This window comes from Balaenoptera acutorostrata, chromosome 15 (genome assembly GCF_949987535.1).
Source record: "Balaenoptera acutorostrata chromosome 15, mBalAcu1.1, whole genome shotgun sequence".
In the NCBI taxonomy this organism is placed as follows: Eukaryota; Metazoa; Chordata; class Mammalia; order Artiodactyla; family Balaenopteridae; genus Balaenoptera; species Balaenoptera acutorostrata.
The window spans coordinates 46,486,265-46,508,440 of NC_080078.1; the positions used below are offsets into that span (position 1 = coordinate 46,486,265).

Below are 22,176 nucleotides of genomic sequence, written 5' to 3' on the forward strand. Positions count from 1 at the left end.
AGATATCATGATATAGAAATTAATGACTTATACATTTTTTAAACTTTATTTTTTATGACAGTGTATATTACAAAACCAGAAAGAATAATGTAATAAACCCAGTGTACCCTCTCACATCACCCAGCTTAATCATTGTCAGCATGTGACCAGTTTTGTTTCATTTCTACCTCTAGTCACTGGACACACACACACACACACACACACACACTCACTCACAGGATTATTTTTAAACAAATGCCAGATATCATATTTTATCCATAAATATTTTAGGATGTATCTCTTAAAAAGCAAGGCTCTATTTTTAATTTTTTTTAATTAATTTTTTTTGGAGTATAGTTGTTTTACAATGTTGTGTTAGTTACTGCTGTACAGCAAAATGAATCAGTTATATACATATATCCACTCTTTTTCAGATTTCCTTCCCATTTAGGTCACCACAGAGCATTGAGTAGAGTTTCCTGTGCTATACAGTAGGTTCTCGTTAGTTGTCTATTTTATATATAGTCATGTGTATATGTCAATCCCAATCTCCCAATTCATCCCACTGCCCCGCTTTCCCCCCTTGGTAACCATAAGTTTGTTTTCTACATCTGTGACTCTGTTTCTTCTTTGCAAGTTCATCTGTACCATTTTTCTAGATTCCGCACATAAGCGATATTATATAATGTCTGTCTTTCTCTTTCCGACTTACTTCACTCTGTATGACAATCTCTAGGTCCATCCATGTTGCAGATGGCATTATTTCATTCCTTTCTATGGCTGAGTAATATTCCATTGTATATACGTACCACACCTTCTTTATCCATTCCTCTGTTGATGGACATTTAGGTTGCTTCCATGTCCTGGCTATTGTAAATAGTGCTGCAGTGAACATTGGGGTGCATGCATCCTTTCGAATTATGGTTTTCTCCAGATATATGCCTGGGAGTGGGATTGCTGGGTCATATGGTAGCTCTATTTTTAGTTTTTTAAGGAACCTCCATACTGTTCTCCATAGTAGCTGTACCAGTTTACATTCCCACCGACATATGGTCACCCTTTATTGTTGGATTTTTTTTTAAACATAACCACAGTGCCGTTGTCATCACACACACACACACACACACACACACCGGAAGTTAACTAATCTCTTATATAAACAAATACCCGGTCAGTGTTCAGGCCACACCAATTTTCTCATTTCTTTTTAATAGATGTACTTGAATCAAGACCCACTTTATATCCACACATAGTATTGGTTGGTGTGTCTCTAAAGTGTCTTATAATCTATAGGTTTCCCTTCCCTCTTTTTTTCTCACCATCTGTTTGTTGATGAAACCATGTCATTTATCCAGTGAATTCTCACATTTGAGGTTTTGCTAATTGCATCCCATGGTGCTGTTCACCGTGCGCCTCTAATCCTGCGTTTTCTGAAAACGAGTCGTTAGATCGAGTGGCTTGATTGAGTTCAGGGCTGATTTTCTGGGGCAGGAACACAGTAGAGGCAGTGCTGTTGTCCCCTCGCATCTCAGAGGAAGCACGTGGTGTCTGGTGGTCTCCCTCTGATGGTCTTTGCTGTCTGTATTAAAGCAGTCCAGTGACTCTGGCAGTCACTGCCCACGCTCAGGACCACTTCCCGTGCCGGATTGAGCCTGTCCAGCCTGTGTCACTCAGATGCTTCCTGTCTTCAAGGAGCTCACGATCCTGTCGGAGCAGAGATGACTCATCATGGAACTACGCAGATAAGTCACGTGCCACCTCCGTGGTTATCAGAGGACGTGACTCCCAAAACAGTGGTTCCCAAGCCTGTCTGGCTGATCTTTGAAATTATCTCGAGGAGCTTTTTGAAAAATACAAATTCTCAGACCTTGTTCTAGTATATTCTGATTCAGCAAGACTAGGGTGGGATCCAGGAATCTGCTGGGGAAAGATGAGACTGGTGTGGGCGTAGACAGGGAAGGAAAAGCCAGACCCTAAAGCCGTCTTCATGACTTTGGACCTGAACCACAGGACAGGGAGGGGCCCATGGAGTGCTTTGAGCAGAGGAGTGGAGGGATGAGATTTCACTACCGGGGAGAGAATGGCGGGAGCAGGGGAGGCGGAGGCAGGAGGAGCAATGGCCAGGCTATTACTGTCTCCAGATAAGACATGACTGCGGCCTGAAGAAGGATGTGATGGCAGTTTGGGTGGAGAAAAGTGGAAGGATTAGAGAGATACACAGGAGCTAGAGTCAGCATGACTTGCCACTCAGTTGAATGAGAGCTGAGGGCAGTGATGAAATGAGCATATAGGCCCAAGACCCTCAACATTAATCTTAACAAGACGGTGAGGTTTAGTATTAAATACATCTGTGAATTCTGCATTTCTACACACAACTCATGGTACTGGAATAGTGCTTTTTTTTTTTTTTTTTTTTTTTTAACCACTTCACTAACTTAGGGTTTGGAAGCTGTATTAGTCAGGATTCTCCAGAGAAACAGAACCAACAGGATGTGTACGTGGGAAGAGATTTGTTATAAGGAATTGGCTCGTGCAGTTACGGAGGCTGAGAAGTCCCAAGATGTGTAGTCGGCAGGCGGAGATCAGGGAGACCAGTGGTGTGGGTCCAGTCCGAGCCCAAAGGCCTGAGAACCAGGAGAGCCGGTGACGTGAGTTCCGTTCTGCAAGTTGACGTTTCCATTTAAACCCAAAGACAGGAAGGACTGCTGTCCCAGCTCAGCGCAGTCAGGCCGGAGTTCCTTTTACTCGGAGAGCATCTGCCTTTTTGCTCAGCCGAGTGGATGAGGCCCACCCACGTGAGGGAGGACAGCGTGCGCCACTCAGTCTGTTGACTCAAATGTTAATCTCCTCCAGAAACAGCCTTACAGACACACCAGAATGACGTTTGACCAAATATCTGGGCACTTCATGGCCCAGCCCAGTCGACACATAAAACTGACCACGACAGAAGCCATTTCCGTTCACCTCAGATACAGCTGCGGTGGTAATTTTTCCATTTTTGAGGCTTTTGATATTCTAATATCAGTCCCAATTACAGTACCACCTCATGTGCAGTCCCCATTAGATCAGTAACATCTGTCATCTTCCTGGCGCCCATGTTCACTTACAAGGTGTTTGGGGGCTTGACAAATACAACAGAGATTCTCCAGCTCTTTCCTCCTTATGGAAACAGCGTCAGATGAAAGGAACGCATTGCAGCTCAATACGGCAAGCTTAAGAGCTGGGCGTGCTCCGCTGTGGAGTTCAGTACAGAACATTTTTCATTTCCTGGGGTTACCTTTAAAAGCAAAATGAAACGAAGCTTGAATATTGCAGAGTTCAACCACAGCTGGAGGATTGTTCCTGATCTCCTCCTAGATACAGTGAGGCATCGCTATTTGTTTTTTTTTATTAAATGTCTCCCTGCCTCTGAAACAGAAGCAGGCATCACGAGTGGCGTGGATGCATGGGGCAGGTGGCCTGGACTCCCTCCTCTGTCGCCCGTACCTGGAGGTAGCTTGGCCCGCCTTGCTCAGACACAAGTGTGAGCTCCAAGTTCCTGCTGACCTCACTGTTTACCCTGCGTCACGAGATGCTGTTTCATCTTTTCTCCCTCTGCCGCCCCTTCCGTCTCACATTCATGCTGCGGCACAGCAGGCATGGGGAGGAAGGGTCTTCTAAACCGAAGCACTTAATTAGCTCCTGGGCCCCAGGGGGAGTGTCAGATGGAAACACAGCTAAAAGTGGAGGGAAGGAACAGCCGTGATGGATGGTGGGAGGAACACCTGCCTCCTTCCGGTGACGCCAAGTTACTAAAATTGTTTTGGAATTAGTGACTCTTTTGAGTCATGTATATGATAGTGTCATGTTTGTATCATTAATTTCTAACAGTGTTCGTGTTTGTTCAGTTAGACGTGCTCGTTGCTGCCAGAAGCTGCTACTTTCTCTTTTCCCCCAGAGCACACATTGTCCTGGGTGTAGATAAAGGGGTGTCCCCGTGAGGTTCTAGACCCTTCCTGGGAACCAAATTGTCCTTTAGGGCCCCTGATTGTGTTGTTGTAGATGCATCACAATCTTGTTAGTCGTCACCTGAGGAGGAGACATGCAATGATAAATTATTCATTACAAATAGGGTAAAGCATGATCTGATAAGATATATAGATTTAACTATAGATTATATTATGTGGATATAATTATAGGCAGTTATAAGTATAGTTATATAGGTGATTATAAACATAGGTTATAACTGTATAAGTAATAAGTGTGTAGAGATGTCAGTTTTAGATATAATTCAATATTGTGTATAGATAGAATTCTATAGATAGAGTTATGTAAGAGAATAAAATAAGAATCCACTCTTGTAAAAACATAAAGCACAGGAGCTCCTGGAAGTGACTGCAGAGCAGCCCAGGCCCAGGGCTCTGCCCTGGCAGCCGTCCTGGCTTCTCCTGCCGAGATGCCACAGTCCCGCTTGGTGGGTGTCAGCTGAGACCGTGGTGGGGTGGGGAGCTCATGGGCGCCTCTCTGTCTTCTGAGTGCTTTGCAGTCATTTGATGGTAGATTCACTTAGGCCCAGTGCGTGAGCCACATTCGCCTGAGTTACCTCCTAAGGTTGCAATAAAACTTGTATTTTAAGTCCTTTAAAAATGTCTGTTGAGCCTTAGGAAAATAATGAGTAAGCTTGCTGCGTAATCAAAAAGTCCTCATCAGAAAGCCATACGCTAAAGACACGGTGAGAGCGCTTGGGAGGAAAAGCAGCTGAGCCGAGAGCAGAGACCGACTCCGCATCCCTGGCTCCCAGCGTGGGTAGCCTGGGCCGCTGAGCTGGGCCCCCTCCTTACAGCCACGGCCAGGGTCCCCTCCATCACCGCCAGCCCCAGGCCCGTCCCACAGCTGATACATGCCGTGTGCTGTTCCCGGGCCCCTGACCCACTGTGACACTGGTCGCGGCCTGGCAGTTCCAGCCTGTGCTGGCGGCATCCCCTGGGGTCTCTCAGCTCTTCCCCATCGGCCTCCTCCAAAGCCAACGCCAGTCTGGGGCCAGAGGGAGGTGAGGCTCTGGAGGGAACGCAGGGAGGGTTGCAAGTCTGTTGGTGAACCTGCCGGCCTCCCCTCCTTTCCAGGGACGATGCGAAGCACAGTCTCCATGTTTCTCAGAGTCCCCAGCAGGACTGGCCCAGTCGTGCACAGTGGTGACCTGCTCGGCAGCACCCCCCTGCGTTGGCTTTTCTTGTTTTCTCTCTCTCTTGCTTTCCCACCCCTTTGCTTCTGTGTCCGAGATCACCCCCAAATAAGTGACCCCAGTCTCTGCTTTCAGAGGATCTCAAACTGCTCTTATGGGTTGGGTGTATATCCTTCCTGACCAATTTGCTGTGTGTGTGTGTGTGTGAGAGAGAGAGAGAGAGAACCTATTGCTCTTTTGTGTGTGTGTATATAGTTTCTGAAACTTCGTTTTAAATCACTTATGGATGTGCTGGAGTACGCCTGGGTCACATCCACCCTGACCTCCCTTCTCCATCCTCCTTTGATGTCTCTCCAGGTGTTTCCCCTGCTTCCTGTGCTCCGTGTTTTCCTCTTTCTTGACTTACTCCCTCGTTTTGATGGAGCACATCCCTAGTAGTTTCCTAAATAAGAAAGGACGTGTAGGAGGTACATTTCTAGAGACACGTCTGATGAGGTCTTTCTTCTCCCGCCCCCTGGCTGGATCGAATATATTAGTTGGAAACCATTTCGTTCTGTAGTTCAGAGGGGTTGCTTCTTTGTTTTCTGCTCCAGTGCTGCTGTCAGGTGGTTCAAAGCCATTTCGATTCCTGATCCTTTGGATGCGACATGATTCTGTCTCCCTCCCTCTGTCCCCAGCGTTCAGAGTGCTCACGGTTCTTCTGCTTTGGTGATCAGCCCTGCTTTCTGCAGACTTCTATCTGCATGGACCCTCTCTCTCACATCCTTCATCTCTGGGAGATTTCTGTGATCATTTCCTCTTTTAAGGTTTTTACGTTTCTTTCTGGAATCCCATTTGCCTGTGCTGAGCCTCCTGGCCTGGTCCCCCTCTTACTTTCTTCTCCTCTGCTTTCCATTTCTCCCTCCTTAACTAGTCCTTCCCCGCAGATTGTTTGAGAGGCGTTGTGCTACGTGTCCCACATCACCCTGCCTTCCCTTGCTTTAACATTCCGCTGGTTACTTTTGTATCTTCTAGTGTTGCTATAAAGCTGAAGGCCTAGCTTCTTGCTTCCGGAAATAGTCAATTTTGTTTATTTCCATTGAGGTCAGCGTGGCTCCTCTTCAAACATTTTCTTTGCTGCAGCAGCCCGAAAGACACGATCAGAATTCTTCCTGCGCTTTTGTTTGAGAACTGCTGTCTCTGTCCTGTCTCCACCAAGTTTTCTGCTCACTGTTTATATCAACATTGGGGAATTATCTTTTCTCTCCTATAAAGCCCCTCCCAGTTGGCATTAGGCTTTCCCGAAGATGCTTCAGTTCCCTTCACTCCGTTCGTTCAGATTTGTCTTCCAGGTAAGTCGTGCTTTTCTTAGATGAAAGGTGCTCATCGTGGCCTGTGCCAGCCAACCTCCACACCCTCCTTTGTTGCCTTCGTAAACTGCATCTTTATTTCTGAATTCCGCCAGTTATTTTTTCCCCTTGGCAATCCTTTTCTGTACACGCCACATACATTTCATAGTGGTAATAAAGCAGCCATTTGAGACAATATTTGGGGGGAACAAGTGGAGAAGAACATCAGTTTGTTCGAATTCCATACGACTTTTTATCTTTATTGTTTGCCCTTGTAAAACTCCCATCCATTTTTAGATAGCCTTATTTTTATTCCCAGCAGTTCACTGCAATGTGTTTACATTTACATATCTAATAGTCATTCCAGGCAACCAGAAAAAAAAAAAAAAACTTTCTCTAGTCTGTTTTCTAATTGAGATCACCTGTCTCATATTATTTATAAGTAAAATTAAGAAACCGTCATTGAAATCAGGAAGAAAAAAAAATTGCTAATCAAAGATGAAAATGGCAGTAAATGAAGCCATCGCCTTTTTCTCAATGGATTTTTTTAACCAGCTGGCAGCGGAAGCCGGTGGGTCATAAGGCTCGTACTTGAGGCTCTGCAGTGAGTGCTGTGGGCAGCGAGGGGCCCTGTCTGCTCCCACCATCTCCAGAGTCTGGGGTATTTATGCTTCTTGGTATATGTTGTTGCGATTCCCCTTTCCTTTCCCATTTATAGTGCTATCTTCCAGTTCACAAAAATTGCATTTATTTGAAGTTTCTCATTTGCAAGAATCTGGCTATAATTCAGGTAATAGCGCAGTCCCTATAAACTGACCTTCCTTACTTGGAAAGGCAGTTTTCTTGTGGCAGAATCTGCAGATGTCACATGAGCCCACCAATTCTTCGATTAAATGACCCCATCGCTTTCTCCAGGATCCCCTCGCTGGTGAGATTTCTTTTTGATCCGTAAGATCTTTCCACCCACATTTTGTCAGTACTTTTAAACTTTTACTGCACTTCTTGCCCAGCCCTGCAGTTGAAAACAGTCATGGATGTTACAGGTTTTGACGACTGAAAGACTGATGCTTACAAACTCTTGGGGTTCATTTGGCGTTTCACACAGCCAGACATGAGTGTCCAGAAGAGCACATGTCCTCATCCTCCTGGTTGAGCATCCGTCACTTCTCTTCTGCAGCAGCTTCTCAGATTTTAAGAGCTGTCCAGGACAGTTTTAAACGTTTCCAAAGTTTGGCTTTGAATTATAAGTTGATTTGATGGACGTCGTTCTGTGTAGTAAATAAGTAAATATCCCTTGTTTGAGAGAAAGAAGATACTGTAAACCCATGACATTTTGCTACAAGCTAAGGTCCTAAGGAAAGAAAACTCACGCCTTTGTCAAGATCTCATTACCTAATGGCCATCTTTGTGTCAGTCATCTAATGGAGAGTGTCTTTCAGGAAGTACACGGATTCAGTGTCTGTATTTTTTAACTTAGATGCTTAATTCTGTAGATAATATCTGCTTGGTAAAGGAATTTATTTTCATTTCCCTATATAAAATACAGATCTATCCCTTTTGAAAATTAGAGGTGTTACATTTAGAGAAGGTTTGATCTGGCTTTTCTCCCATCCTCCACCTTCCCTGACCTAGTCCAGCCTCAGCCATTGTCCCCTGTGAAGGGGATCATTGGTGCAGATAATCCAAATCCCCAGCTAATCCTCTCTGTGGGGCAGGGTCACAGGCCCACCACTCGGGGCCACGGTCCTCTTCACACCTGGGGCGTGACCGCAGCTCTCCCCGGGGCGTAGGACCGTGTGGACCCTGAGGAGTAACTCCCGAGGCAGGAGGATAACGTGCCAGGCAGATAGTCCCACAGGGATCATTAGGAGCCCCTGGTCCAGAGAACAAAAAAGGGGCAGTGGGTCTTCCCCCCCAGAGTCTCAGAGCTTCCCCTCTTACCCTGAATTCAGGGTCTCAGTGTTACTCAGTGATGGCCTAGTTCAAGGCCAGCCAAGGAGCACTTGCCATCGATACACAGATGACCTTAGGTCAGACTCGAAAGGGAAGGATCGTTTTGCTCACCCACAGGCATGGCCGGTGGAAAGGGACGAGATCGTCATTCCAGGTTCCCGAAGCATCACCCTGCATCCGGCTCCTGGGTTCCACTAGAAGGGAGACTTTGGGATGCCAGTAATTCATGTGCAACCGCTTCTTGATTCTCAAGTGTTTTAGGACCTGGTTCTTTAAGTGCATTGTAGCCAGGAGGTTCCACACAGCAAGATTCTCATTTGAAAGTCTGTCAGTCATGTTGGTCACTGGGAGCTGTCCTTCTCGCTCCAAATGTCAGGAACTTCTTTGAAGGTTTATACAGTGCCCGGGAGGAATCATGAACTTAGAAACAAAGAAAAGAATAGGGTTTTTGGTTTGTTTCTGTTTCTGTTTTTGTTTTTGTTTTCCCCCCCAGATGGCACTTTACAGAATTTCAGTATCCAAAATGTATCTTAAAATGATCTTTCATGTGACTGAATTGATGCAATCTCATGATAAAACTTTAAAGGCTAAGGAGTTGCTTCTTGTGGATGAGCAGGGAAAGCGATTTTTTTTGACATAGAATCTACTCCTGGTGAAGATCTTTTATACTCGGAATCTACAACAAGGGAAATGTATAGATTTTTATCTATGATTTGTAGCTTTTTGGTTTCACATATTTTCAGAGTATCTTCAATCTCTGAATCCTGATTTATGAATGGTGAGTCATGCTTTTTGTTTTTTTAAAGAAGACTAGTGGATTTGAAACTACACTAGAACTAAACTTTACCATTTATTTAATAACATTTTAAATGGAAAGGGGAATAATTCTCTTAGAAATAGTTTCCTCTTATGTTCCTATATTTAAAGGATTAATTTTTGAAATTAGTGCTAAGGAACTTGTGTTGCAGATTTGCTTTGTGCTTACAGTAAAAAGCAGTGAATCATATAATCAGACAGAAGTTTAGCCTTCATCAAGGCTTAAGCTGAATTCTCTCTGTAACCCGTAGACAAGAGGTTTCCAAGGGGCTATTTGAACACCTTTATTTTTTTAAAAAAAGTAAATTCTTACACATAAATGAATAAACATCATTGCTATTTCTAACCATTTATGGGATAAATAAGGTCATTTTTTATGTTAAATTATAAAATTGAAATTCCCAGTAAAGCATTTACTTAAAAAAAAAAAAAAAAGATCTTTCAGAGGATAGTTAATTTACCTGCTATAGTTAGATTTTTTATTTTTAATATTATATTAAATTTTTAATTAATTTTATTTTTAATACTATAATATTTTATTTTTAATTCTCCATTTTGAAAAACATGTTAAATCTTCCTTCCTTTAAAGTAACTCTTGAAATAAAGGGTCTGCCAGTATCTGCTATGAGGTGACTTTGGAAAAAAACATTCCAGATTCTTGCTGTCCTCTACTTTCCTTTAAAGGGGAAAACATTAAAGTTCAATACTTCATGCTTTAAGCCCATGTGTTTCTAAACATCCAAAAGAGGAGAAAATTAACATATTTGCCCACGAACTCCCAGAGGACAAAGCTGTATAGATAATAGTGTCGATGACTTAATAAATACTCACTGTGAATTGGGCCCTGCCCAAAGCACTTGACAGACAGTAGCTCTTTTAATATCCTGATCCTTAAAAGATCGTCCGATGAGGAAGCAGAGGTGCAGAGGCATTCGGGGACTTTCTGTCCCTGTGCTGTAAGGTCCCCGCACCCAGCGTGGTGGCTGCAGAATGACTGAGTGCCCAAGGAGCTGGCTTGCGGAGCAGAGTTGGACTTCAGCAGCCATGTGGTCTCAACGGCCGAGGTGTGTCTCCAGGGCTCTCTTCCAACCTCCCCTCCGGGTGTTGAGTTGCTCTGCATCTGTGTTTAGCCAATCTCTTACAAAGATCCAGTAAGCAAAAGTCAAAGAACCAGAGTGAGCCCTGGGGACTGGGTTCCTCCCAGCGTCCTCCCATATTTTGCTTTAACCGAACAAAGTCGACAGCGGGGTCTGTGAGCCGGTCTGGAAGCTCTTTGCCTCCTACCCCCCTCACAGCTGACAAGTGGTGTCACTTCCAGCTCACAGGTACACCATACACTGAACTCCTCTGTCCTCCTCTGTGAGACGGAAAGATGGGACTGCTAGTGACTTGTGCTCTGGAGGAAAGCTTAACCAGCTTCTTAGTCCAGGCAGGCCTTGGGCTTTCTGATGTGGCCTGTTTGTTTGTGGGGTTTCACCCTGACCTTGCTGGTTGGCCAGGCTGGGTCATCAGGATCGTTGATGCCGCTTAATACCCCGAGCAAGAACGTCAACCTGTAAAAATTGAATATTACATGGACTTGAAATGCACATCCCTTATAAAATTTTTAAAGCTTGCTGGATTTTATTAGAATATGTGAACCAGACTGAGTATATTAAATTTATGAGTCCAATTGATGCAGTACCATAATAATTCAATATAATATGCTTATGTCATTAAACTCATAAAGAAGAGTCTCTGAATAGCTGTAATGAATAGTTCAGATTCTGTAATCACAAGCTAGCATTTTCACCCTGATGAATTTTAAGTGGGAGCGCTCAGAATTCTGTATAATATCAAGAAATAAGTGCCATATTTCAAATGATGATTACTTATTCCAAGTATTTACTTTAAAACCTAGGATAGAAAAGAAATACCTGCAAAGACAGAGTTATTATTAGAAATACTGAAAAGGTTGGAAGAGGTTGGCATGAAGCATAAATCAGAAACCAAAGAAACTTTATCTATGCTACTTTGACTAATATCATTTATTCCCTCATCTCTTACCTTGTTCCCAAATACGTGAATCTTGGTAATCTATCACTGAGTAATAAACTACCCCAAAACTTAGTGCCTTAAAGAAACTACCACTTTATTGCTTATGATGCTGTGGTTCTGGAACGTGGGCAGGGTGGTGGAACCAACCGCTGGGTGGTTCCTCTTTTCCAAGTGTCTCTGTCAGGTCTGGCCACTTGTATGGCTGCATTCAGATTACAGCTCCACTAAGAACTGGGCTCAGCTGGGGCACCTGCAAGGTGACCTCTTCACTCTCGGCATTACCTCCAGTGCATTCTCTTGGTTAAAACAAGTCACAGGCTCCACCCAGAAGGCCTGGCAGGACTCCACGGATGAGAGAGAAGAGAGGCTGCCAGAGCACAGTGCTGGACCCCCGGTCTGAGACCTGGGTGAGAGCTGATCGGGGGGCGGAGCATTCCAGAAGTGTGTCCCCCACGCTGAGTAGCGCACAGTCCAGTGCTGCTGGACCACTGGCCGTGCCCCAAGCTCTGCTTCCCCACCATGAGGCTTTGTACACGCTCTGCCCTCTGCCTGGAACAGGCTTCCCTCAGCATCTTCCCCTGCTTGATTCTTTCCCACCCCTCAGGTCTTGGCATAAATGTCACCAATTCCCAGGACGAGGCTGGCTGCCTTTCCTAGTGCTCCAAAAGCATCTCATTCCTCTTTTCTTGGAACCACATTTTAATTCCTGCTTTTCCTGCCCACCTCCCTGAAAGGCCTTCGTGTTACTCAGGACGGAAATGAGGCTTGTCCATTACTGAATCCACGGCAGTGCTGGCAGGAGGAAAGCTCTCAGTAAATATTTGTGGGATTCATGAATGGGGTCTGAAGAGAGGCGTCAACAGAGAATAATCCGTGATTCAGCCCTTAAAGGACAAGCAGGGTTTAGACGATGGAAGCACAGCACCAGTAAGAATGACTCTGACCCACGAGGATGTGGTGCGGGCAGCCCAGGCACCCTGGAAGGGCAGGCTCCGCGCCTGTCATATTCAGCGCTGGACATCCAGTACCCACACGCTGCTTCGTGGGGAGCAGGTGTGCAGTAACCGCGCAGTGGATGAGTGACCTGCCTGAATCAAACTGTCCCAATTTTATCAGAGTGTGAGGACATTTGGGGGCGTGTTGGGAAAGGAATGCAGCATCTCCACCAGTTGATCCAGTGGAGACAAATTTTAGGATTCCTAAATATTCAGAGAGAAGTGTTCAGACTAGAACGTATGGGAGCTTAGAACGGGGAAGACTCGACGGGGTGAATAGTATCGACCTGCCTGGGTCAATTCATAACACTTGGCCAATGGTGACCAGACCTCTCTGGGGTCTAGAAGTATCCCAGTGTGCCTCCGTCCAGGCCGGATCCATCTTCAGAGCCCACCAGTCAATGATGCAGCTTCCAAGTACTGCAAGGTAAATGAAACCTCTAAGTCTTATTGGAATGAGGGTTGTCTTTAAGCTGCCACCATGGCTAATGGCTTCTGGAAATGAGGAATGCCATTGAACCGTCTTCCCTGTTAATATGTCACAGTGGAAAGATGGCTCAAGCCCTGTTACATTTTTAAAGAACATTTCAATTTTAATACTTTCAATAGTTTTAAATTAAATTATGGATTGATGTTAAAATTCTGTAAAATGAAGAGAGCTCCACAACAATGAGATGTCCGGAAAATCATTAGCATGACATGGCTGGGGTGAAATATTGCTGGTGAAATAAGTAGTAGGTTACAGTTACAGCCGTGAGCCCTATTAAAACGGAAACTTTTTAATAACATAAAATGGTCATGACTTTATCCCCCTGCTAATTAAAATAGAAGGAAGAAAGCCAAAAGATAAAAAGGTAAGGTCTTTCAAATGCTTCTGAGGCCCTATTCTCATTCCCATCTCTTACACGCGCACACACACACACACACACACACACACACACGTGCGCACATGGTGGTTGATTGAAATTCAAGGTAGATTCTGAGAGCCTACACGAGCGGGGTGTGAACGCCCCAGAGAGAGGGGCTGCATTTATATTTACATTCACACCTTACGTTGCAGGCTTAAAGGATTTTCCTCAAGAATTTCGAGGACTTACTCCCAATTTGAAGAGGCAGTCGTTTTGTCAGCCTCTTACAGTCGTCGACCTTGGTTAAGTCCCTTGAGATCTCAGTCTTCTCATCTGTAAACAGAGGACCCACACACTTGTCTTCCTCTTCCTCAGTGTGTCTCGGGTCATAGGAGCTCCTGAGCCAGGAAAGGCACTTTGTATCAGTACCAAGTACCTGCAGACCCACAGCCAGGTTCAAGGCCCATCATAATCTCCTTCAAGCCCTGCTTTTTCCCAGGCTGAGCCCTCCACACGCTGGCCTTGCTCCCTGTTCACATCCTTCACTGAGCTTGGGTACCACACACCTTCCCCCCTTTCCTTGATCTCAAACCTTCCTTTCCTTCCAGATCCCAGACTTGAAAGGGAATGGCTGCAAGATGGGAGCGGCCACACTAACGCCCTGCTGAGCTCCCAGGTTTTTGCCTGGACGGGCTGTAGAGCACGTGGTCATCCCTATGAGCAGACTAGCATTTTATCCAGAAGTTCCCAAGTTGAAAGGAAAAACCCAGCAGAGGCTACCTGAAGGCCAGCTTTTACCCAGGTTATTCCAGAAACTCAAATACTTTTCCTTTCATTCATATAGTAGGTCACACGTGAATCATGTTAATATTATGACCTTCGTCAAGAATGTCTAAAGTGAAGTAGCATGTAGCAACACATTATATTTTCAGTTTTTTCCCTTAATGCAGTGTGTCGATTGAAGTACCAGGCTAAAGCTCTAAAATAATTGACTAAATTCTTGCTGAATTGCCCTGTGTTGCTGTAGAGAGTGTGTTTTGCCTTTCAGAACTCATTAACACAGCCAACAGACCATACTAGCCTGTGTTTTGGTTCAAAGATGAATAATGTTTGGTGGTTGTGTTTTGAAATGGTGTTGGAATTTTAAAAATTGGCCCCTGTGTGTATCTGGGTTTGGGGCAGGAGGCTTCCAGCTGAATGCTTGGGTGGGAATGGACCTCTGGGATGCACTGACCCATCTGAAAGCCTCTTAGGATTGACCTCTTCCTAAGAGAAGTGCCCTGGGCAGATGCCTTGATCCCACAACAGACTGGCCCCCCAGGAGCTGGATGTGGTGTAGATGGAAGGCTTCCTCTGATTCCTGATGGGTACCTGCCAACACCCCAGGGGATTGTCAGTTAACTCTATGGCAAACAGTAGAAAATGACTTTGTAAGCCCACTTCCTTACAAAGACCACAGACAGAATGGGCAGATCAGAAACTCTTCTGCGTCTGCCCTGAATTTCTTACGTAAACTCTTGAAATGCTCTGTGTCACCAGTTCTGCAGTCTGGAAGAGGCTTGCCCCAGAGGACCCTTTGGTCCCAGCAGGCCCCAAGTGGTATCTTGATTAGCAGTTTGGGTATGAGGTACCCATCCCAGACTGTGAATGGGAAAAAAAATCACCAATCCTCTGCCGTAAGTCAGCCGGATAACCAATCCCCGAAGAAGGGGAAGGTATTTTTCAGAAGGGAATGTGAATGCTGTTTGGGAAGGGAAGCAGAGGAAGGGCAGTCAAAAAATGGCCAGTGCCCAGCAAAGCGCAGTAAGGAAGATACGGCAGCATGAGCAGAGCTGCGTAGGACTCTGTGTCGAATAGAAGCCTCAAAGGGAAGAGGTCTCTGCCCCAGGCTTGTGTGGAACATTCACTCTAGACAACCCCGTGTCCCTGTCCCCTTGAGAGCACCGTCAGGCCGGGAAAGGCAGCATCTGGCCCAAGCAGCTGAGATGCCCAGCGCTATCGGCCTGGCCCAGTGAGCGCAGTGCCTGGAGACGGGGGTCAACCAGAGAAGAGGGGGTTGGTGGATGCCGTGGACGGCAGTCTGGTGACTGAGACCAGCCTCTGGGTTGGGAGATGTGGGTGTGAGCCCTCACTCTCCCACTTCCATGCTCTGGGACCTCTGGGACATCACTTAAGCCTCCCGGACCTCAGGTTTTGCATCGAGAAGATGAAGATAATAATAGCCTCTACCTCATAGAGTTGTTGTGGTAATTAAATGAAGTAGACCATTAAAAGCTCTCAGCGTGCCTAGAACATTGCAAGCCTTTGATGAATGGCCTCTCCGTGAGAGGAGCAAGGAAGTAGCTGGTCAGCTTGGTGTGTGCACGTGGGGGACAGTCCCAAGGAGATACTCGGAGGGGTGGTACAGGTAAGGGTTAAAGGAAATAAACAACTACCTTGGAAAGAAGGCGTCAGGAGCCTGGTGGGGGGTGTCTCTGGCAATCGTTGTACCCCTCATCCTTCCGCTGGTCTCTCTTGGCCTCCCCTTTGAAAGCTCACGGTCCCCTGCAGGATTTAATTTTTGTTCTGAGGGGATTTTACAAAGCACATGCCAGTTTCACATTTTGTGTGGAACAGACCCACGGGGGCCCATCTCTCCCAGTGACTTCTGCCTCCCCCCACCCGGCTCACTGCCCCTGTGTAGATTGCCTTTAAAAAAAACAATAAAACATGCCCACAGCCTGTAGAAGAAGGACAGTTTATGAAGTCAAGGTATTCAGCATCAGTACTGAAGCATGCCTTAAAGATTAGCCACCTACACTTGATTTTCTGAAAGCGTTGATAAGAAAATACCTTATATTTTATAGTGCCAGTCCAAGAGGCTAAAAGTAAAAAACCTAGATAGATGTCTAATATATCTGTTATTCTTAAACCTTTTTTGCCAACTTGGAAAACAACTCACAGGCCTCCATCTCCGGCAGAGTCGTGCTGTTTTCCTTCTCTCCCTTCACCTTCTCTTCCCCCCTGTATCCCATCGCATCCTCTCTCGCCCTCCTCTAGCCGGCCCCTTGCGTGTCTTTGTGCTCCATTTCCTGGTCCCTCCCTTTCCCTCAATTGCTCACTCTCAGACATCTCCAGACCCCCTCTTGCTCTGCCACTTCCCAGTTTGCAATCTTCCTGAAAGAAGATTGGGTTTCCTCTGACTTTCGTCCTCCAAGTATCCGAGGCAGGGCTGGAATGTTGCCCGAACCTTCTCAGCGGCCCTGACCCAGGGTATTTCTCAGAGCAGAGACTCAGGTGTGACCCCCCCACCACCACCAGGGCGGGCAAGGGTTGCGGGCCTTGTGTGGTCCCTAATGGCTACAGAGATTTAAATTTGCCTGCTTTTCTTTCTGATTTTAATGGAGAAGATGCCATGTGAAAGAAACAGAAATTGGATATTGGATTTCACAGATCCTTCTCCTGCTTTGCCCTTCTGACCCTGATAAGCCACTGAAATTCCCGATGTCCTTGAGTTTTTGTAATACTCTCCTATAAAGTGAACTGCCCTGGGGAGGCAGCTGGGCTTCTCGACTTGTTTTCACACACCAGGGAGGACGGGGGTGTCTGTGGATCAACAGTAGAGGGAGAGCTTTGACAGGAAGCACTTTAATTTTCTCCCTTCAGCCGCAGGTGCTATGGAAAACATTGGGGGCACAGGCAGCAAAAATTACTAATATAAATGTGTGTATTTTAGTATGTATTTTACATATATTTATAATGCATATTGACTGCCTGCAATAGCAGCCTTCTAGTACAATGGCTGGTCTTGGACCGAGGCCTGAAGCCCTAAGGGGAAACTTCTTTATTGGAGGAATAGCAATAAACTTGACTCACCCGACACCATTATATGGAAGTAGATGTCATTACTGAAGAAGCGCAGACGAAAGAATCGAACTCATCACCCCTGCACACCCCTCCGTTCCAGTCAGTGGGTGGACGTGGTCACGTGGAATATTACGCAGCAGTTGAAACGAACAGAACACAGCTCACCCAGCCGGGTGCACGAATCTCACAAACATCATGTTAAGCAGTGGAAACCAGGTACAGAAGAGTGCACCCTGTGGGATCCCATCAGTATGAAGTTCAAAACCTGGCAAAACTAATCGATGGTGCCAGAAGCCAAGATGGCAGTTACCGTGGAGGGAAAGAGTGCGCGGAGGGCTGCCTGGGCTCCAAAAACGTTGTGATATTTTTATTCTGATGCTGAGCACGCCAGCGTGTTCACTTTTTGAAAAGTCATTAGGCTGCACATTCATGATGGTTGCTGTTTTCTCTTTGTACACTTCAATTTTTAAAAAATTAACTCATCAAAATCAGTCATCAAGGTTGCTTGTTAAGCACTTTTCCCCAGCTCGGCAGTGTGCCCGGGATGATGGGGAATTACAGAGAAGAGTGAGATGCTGTGACCTCAGGAACCTCCTGGAAATTTAGTTCCTTCTGGTGTCCCCAGCTCCAGCCCTAGCCCTTTGGGTTTGTCATTCACCAGAAAGAATCTGCTCAGCCCACCGCAAGCCTGTGGCTCTGGACACAGACGACTCACCCCATACACTTTAGAGCCTCCCGAGGTCACCGCGAAGATCACTTCCTAATCACAGCATTTCTTTGACCAAGGAAGCGGTCTAGGTAAAGGAAGCCAAGGCTGCCCTGTTCTGCTGAGTGGAGATTTGTCTTGCAAAGAAAAAGCTCTTCCGTAGTGCTTAAAATCAGTTGGATCAGATCCTTCCATCTGGTGGTTTCATCGAGGTGTACTGATGGTGTTCATTTTAAGAAAAGCCATCACCTGCAGCTACTTCCCTGCTCTCTCTTTATGGTGCTGCCCGGGCAGGGAAGGGGGTCTCCAATACGTTCTCTTTGCCTTTTATTTCTAGTTTTTATTTTCACTTCCCTTTTCATTATCCCTTCAGGCTTTACTGGCCCTTCAAAGGGCCCCTGCTTCATGAACTAATGATGACATGTTGATACAACATCTGTTGCCGGATTTAAACACCTTCCATCCGGTCAGAATTCATCTGGAAGGCAAGCTTGTCTTGCGCTTTAGTCTGCCCTTGAGCACGGCCGTGGGGACACGGGCTGCACAGGAGCTGCTGAGATGACGATTCTGCTCCGGCTTCTCACCACGAAGGGGTGTAGCTCACACACAGCAGTGAGCTCCCCGTCCTCCTTGTGCCAGATCAACTCTCTCTCCATCTTGCACAGTTAGCTGCACACATGCATTTCATCGTGAGTTTTGGCTGGTCGGGTGTGGTCGATATTTCCTAGTAACTGTGTTTGCTGGACCTCGGGTCCTTCTAGGTCAATGTTCTCAGCTTTCCTCCCCCATGGAAAAGTCAAGGCAGGTTCCCTTTTGCTTCTCTGATGCAAATAAGTACTGGAGCAAGGTGTTCATTTTCTAGCAGTTGGTTTTGGCACCTTCTTACCTCTACCTGATCTCTATTTCAAGAGCCTTTCTTGAGCAATTGCCATGAGACCAGGAGGTTAGGAATATTGAACAAAGGAAACAGAGTCTGAGTTAAAAACCCTTGTTTTCAAGTCTTCTCTCTTGGTTACTAGCCTTGCTCCCCGGATAATGGGTGTTACAGTAATAAAAAGATGTAATTCTAGGCAGAGTATGAAGATAACTTATGAAGAGTATGAAGGTATTTTATCTTATGAAGATAAGGTAAAATTAGGTGACTTAGGAAACTTGGGTGTGGTACAAATGTTTGTCACCTTGCTTTGGTGAAGGTTTCACAGGCATCTACGTGTGTCAACACTCCTCAGTGATGAGTACATTTGAAGGATATGCAGTTATTGGGCATCAGCTATACATCCATAAAGCATAAAAAATTAGAAGTTTGGAGATTTTTAGAATCTGTAAATTACTATACAAATGTTAATTATTAGTAATCCTTGTTACTGTTTTTAAGAAAGTAGCTAACATTTTCCTTAAGCAGAATGTCTTCTTTCAGAGGTAAATTTGAGGTTGGCAATTCGTTCAGGTAGCTGAATTCGACTTCCCCCAGGCCAGGGTTTCTCATCTGTGGCACTAGTGACATTTGGAACCAAATAATTCTTTGCACAGAGGCTGTACTGGGCATTGTAGGATGTTAGCTGCATCCCTGGCCTCCACCCGCTAGGTACACCACCCCCCCCTGTGGCAATCAGAAATGTCTATGGGGCAGATCACCCTGGCTTGGGGACCACTGTTCTAGGCCATGTTTCATAGACAAATTTTTTTGTTACTCAGAGTCCCTAATTACTATGTTTAATTTCTGAGTTTGTGACAGGATTTATACTTTTTAATTATTATTTATTTATTTATTTATTTAATTTATTTATTTTTGGCTGTGTTGGGTCTTAGTTTCTGCGCGAGGGCTTTCTCCAGTTGCGGCAAGCGGGGGCCACTCTTCATCGCGGTGCGCGGGCCTCTCACTATCGCCGCCTCTTTTGTTGCGGGGCACAGGCTCCAGACGCGCAGGCTCAGTAGTTGTGGCTCACGGGCCCAGCTGCTCCGCGGCATGTGGGATCTTCCCAGACCAGGGCTCGAACCCGTGTCCCCTGCATTGGCAGGCAGACTCTCAACCACTGCGCCACCAGGGAAGCCCAGGATTTATACTTTTTAAACAAACTGAGACAGTAATAAAGATTCAGGCCTAAAACGGCTCCCATCCGTATTTTCTGTTATAGAAAACGTTTGCCTGACCTGAAATACATGAACTATTTCTGTGTCCTCTCTTCCTTTAACACATCCTGCCGGCATCCATGTCTGATTTCAGCCCCAGCATCTCGGGTCCTGGTCTCAGACGTGCTTTGCATGTTTGGTGCTAGAAGAGGCGGCCGATGCTGTGACAGACGTGTGCGGGGGGGAGGGGCGAACACGGGGTTCAGAGCAATTAATCTTAGCAACAACTTCCTTTTACTGGTGATCATAGGATTTGTAAAGGGGTCTGTAAATATCAGTGCTTGCTACGGACCCTCTCGTCCCCAGTATTGCTTTTCCTTTGGTTTATGAGAAGGATCCAAAGCAGAGAAGGCCTGTGCGCTTTAAAAATGCACGTTTAGCATCGTGCAGACCGCTAGCCTTTCTGTTCTCCTCTTCGCTGCCTTTTAATGAGTGATGTGGGGGGGGGGGGGGAAATGACTTCATTAACTAGCAACACTGTTGCTGGAACGCAGACCCCACGCCCAGCCGCCACTGCCCACCATCCCTCTGGGCGTTGTGTGCAGACGGGTCCAAGCCGTGTCGTAGGAGCCAGGAAGTGTCACCTGCACGCCGGGTACCATGGCTGCTCCCCAGGTGGGTCTGATGGGGCAAAGGCGGCGGCGGAGGGTCCCTGCGCTGTTTCTAACGACAGTGGCAGCCCCTCCACGCTCCACGGGACGTTCCTCCCCCCTCCCCCCGCCCCACAGTGTCTTGACCGTGTTTTTGCCTCTTGTCTCTTCCCCAGAGGTACCTCAGGGACTTTTTCAGCGTGATGCTCCAGTCAGCGACGTCCCCGCTGCACATCGACAAGGTGGCGCTGACGCTGTCCAAACACACCGTCTGCGAGTTCTCGCCATTCTTCAAGAAGGGCGTCTTCGACTACAGCAGCCACGGGACGGGGTAGGGCCGGTGATGGGGCCACGCCACGCAGTGCCTTCTCGTCCGAGCGGCCCCCCAGCCAGGGGCCTGGACCCCTCACCGCTTCCTCCTAGTGCCTGAGCGGAGCGCGGGGCGGGGGGGCCGGGCTGGCTGACGGTGACCTTGACGGCGGCCGTCCCTGCCCCTCGCGGGTGAATGTGGCCTTCTCCCTGTTGCGCGCAAAATACGTCCCCATGGCTCCATCACCCTGGGCCCCCGGGGGCCAAGCCAGCCTGGGGCTTCCCGAGGTGGGTGGCTGACCAGACCTCCCTAATGACTCTCATCTGGTTTCCTCTTTCACCAAAATACACTCTTATTTTTTTATATTCCCTCCATGTGGCTGGCTCCCAAGAAAAGCATTTTAAGTTATTTCATTGTATTTTGCTTTTTCCCCATTTGAGTCTGAACTTTTTACATAATCCCTAAGCACTGATGTTTACACAGAATTTCATATTCTGCAAAAGGGATTTTCGGTCCAGTCATGACTGGAGTCTTCCATGCTTGACACATTGGATGTAGGTGACATCAACTTCTATAAATCCATTCAAATAGGACATTTGTTTAATCTTGAATATTCAAGAAGTTTTTCCCAAATGGCGGCCGTGCACTCTCAAGCTTCCTCCGCTAAGCACAAAACGAGCGCCTCGCTGAATGCATATTTTTAAACATTTTGTTCACATTTTTGTTACTGAATCTACTGGATCTTTAGCTGAAAGACCAGAATTTACTGTAGTTTATTAACGATCCCTTAAATCACTCAGGACTTAATGTAGCATCACACATCTATGTACAGTAAAACTGCTTTGTTTTACTAAAGAGAAAAATGTGAGAAGAAAAAATATATATGTGGTATATATTGAAATGTATATAATTCTACCTACAGATTTATATATGTACACACTCCTGTATGATAGTTATATCAAAATATGTAATCATTCACACCAAATTTATTAAAGGTATTTGTTTTTTCAAGATTTAAATTGAGCTGCTATCAATATTAAATGAAGTTATGGAATCTACCCTGTAGCTCAGTTTAAGTTTGTGACATGATCATTCTTACCGGTCTGTTTAAAAATTTATCTGACGTTCTTGGAAACATACATAATGTATAATTTAGCATTCCTGTACTAGAAGATGCCCTTACAGTTATGATTGAAGTCACAAATGAATGGGTAAGAAAACATGCTTGCATTCAACCTTCGAGAATATGCCTTCACAACCGAGCTCTGCAGTCTGAAAAATATATTTAAAGATGCAATTATCCCGATAAGGGGGAAAATTATTATTGTACTAATTAGATATAGTTTAGCGTGAAAAAAAATGAGGGCTTTTTTTTTTTTTTTTTAATTGCTGCAGGAAGACTTGCTTTTGAGTGCAGTTGTGATTACAGGGAGAGGTTAGGGGTAATTACTACTAGAGAATTTAAACCTAGAGATTA

At 45.9% G+C, this 22,176-nt stretch overlaps 1 protein-coding gene across 3 annotated transcripts in view; it reads left to right on the top strand.

The window, feature by feature from the left end:
• KIF16B (kinesin family member 16B) overlaps positions 1-21,742 on the top strand; it is a 254,851-nt gene extending 233,109 nt beyond the window's left edge. For all 3 annotated transcript variants that reach the window (XM_057529948.1, XM_057529949.1, XM_057529950.1), the window contains one exon: positions 20,566-21,742. In XM_057529948.1, coding sequence (XP_057385931.1) covers positions 20,566-20,724 — 159 coding nt within the window. In that variant the 3' untranslated portion in view covers positions 20,725-21,742. The remainder of the gene's footprint in view (positions 1-20,565) is intronic.
• Positions 21,743-22,176: the final 434 nt, after the last annotated feature.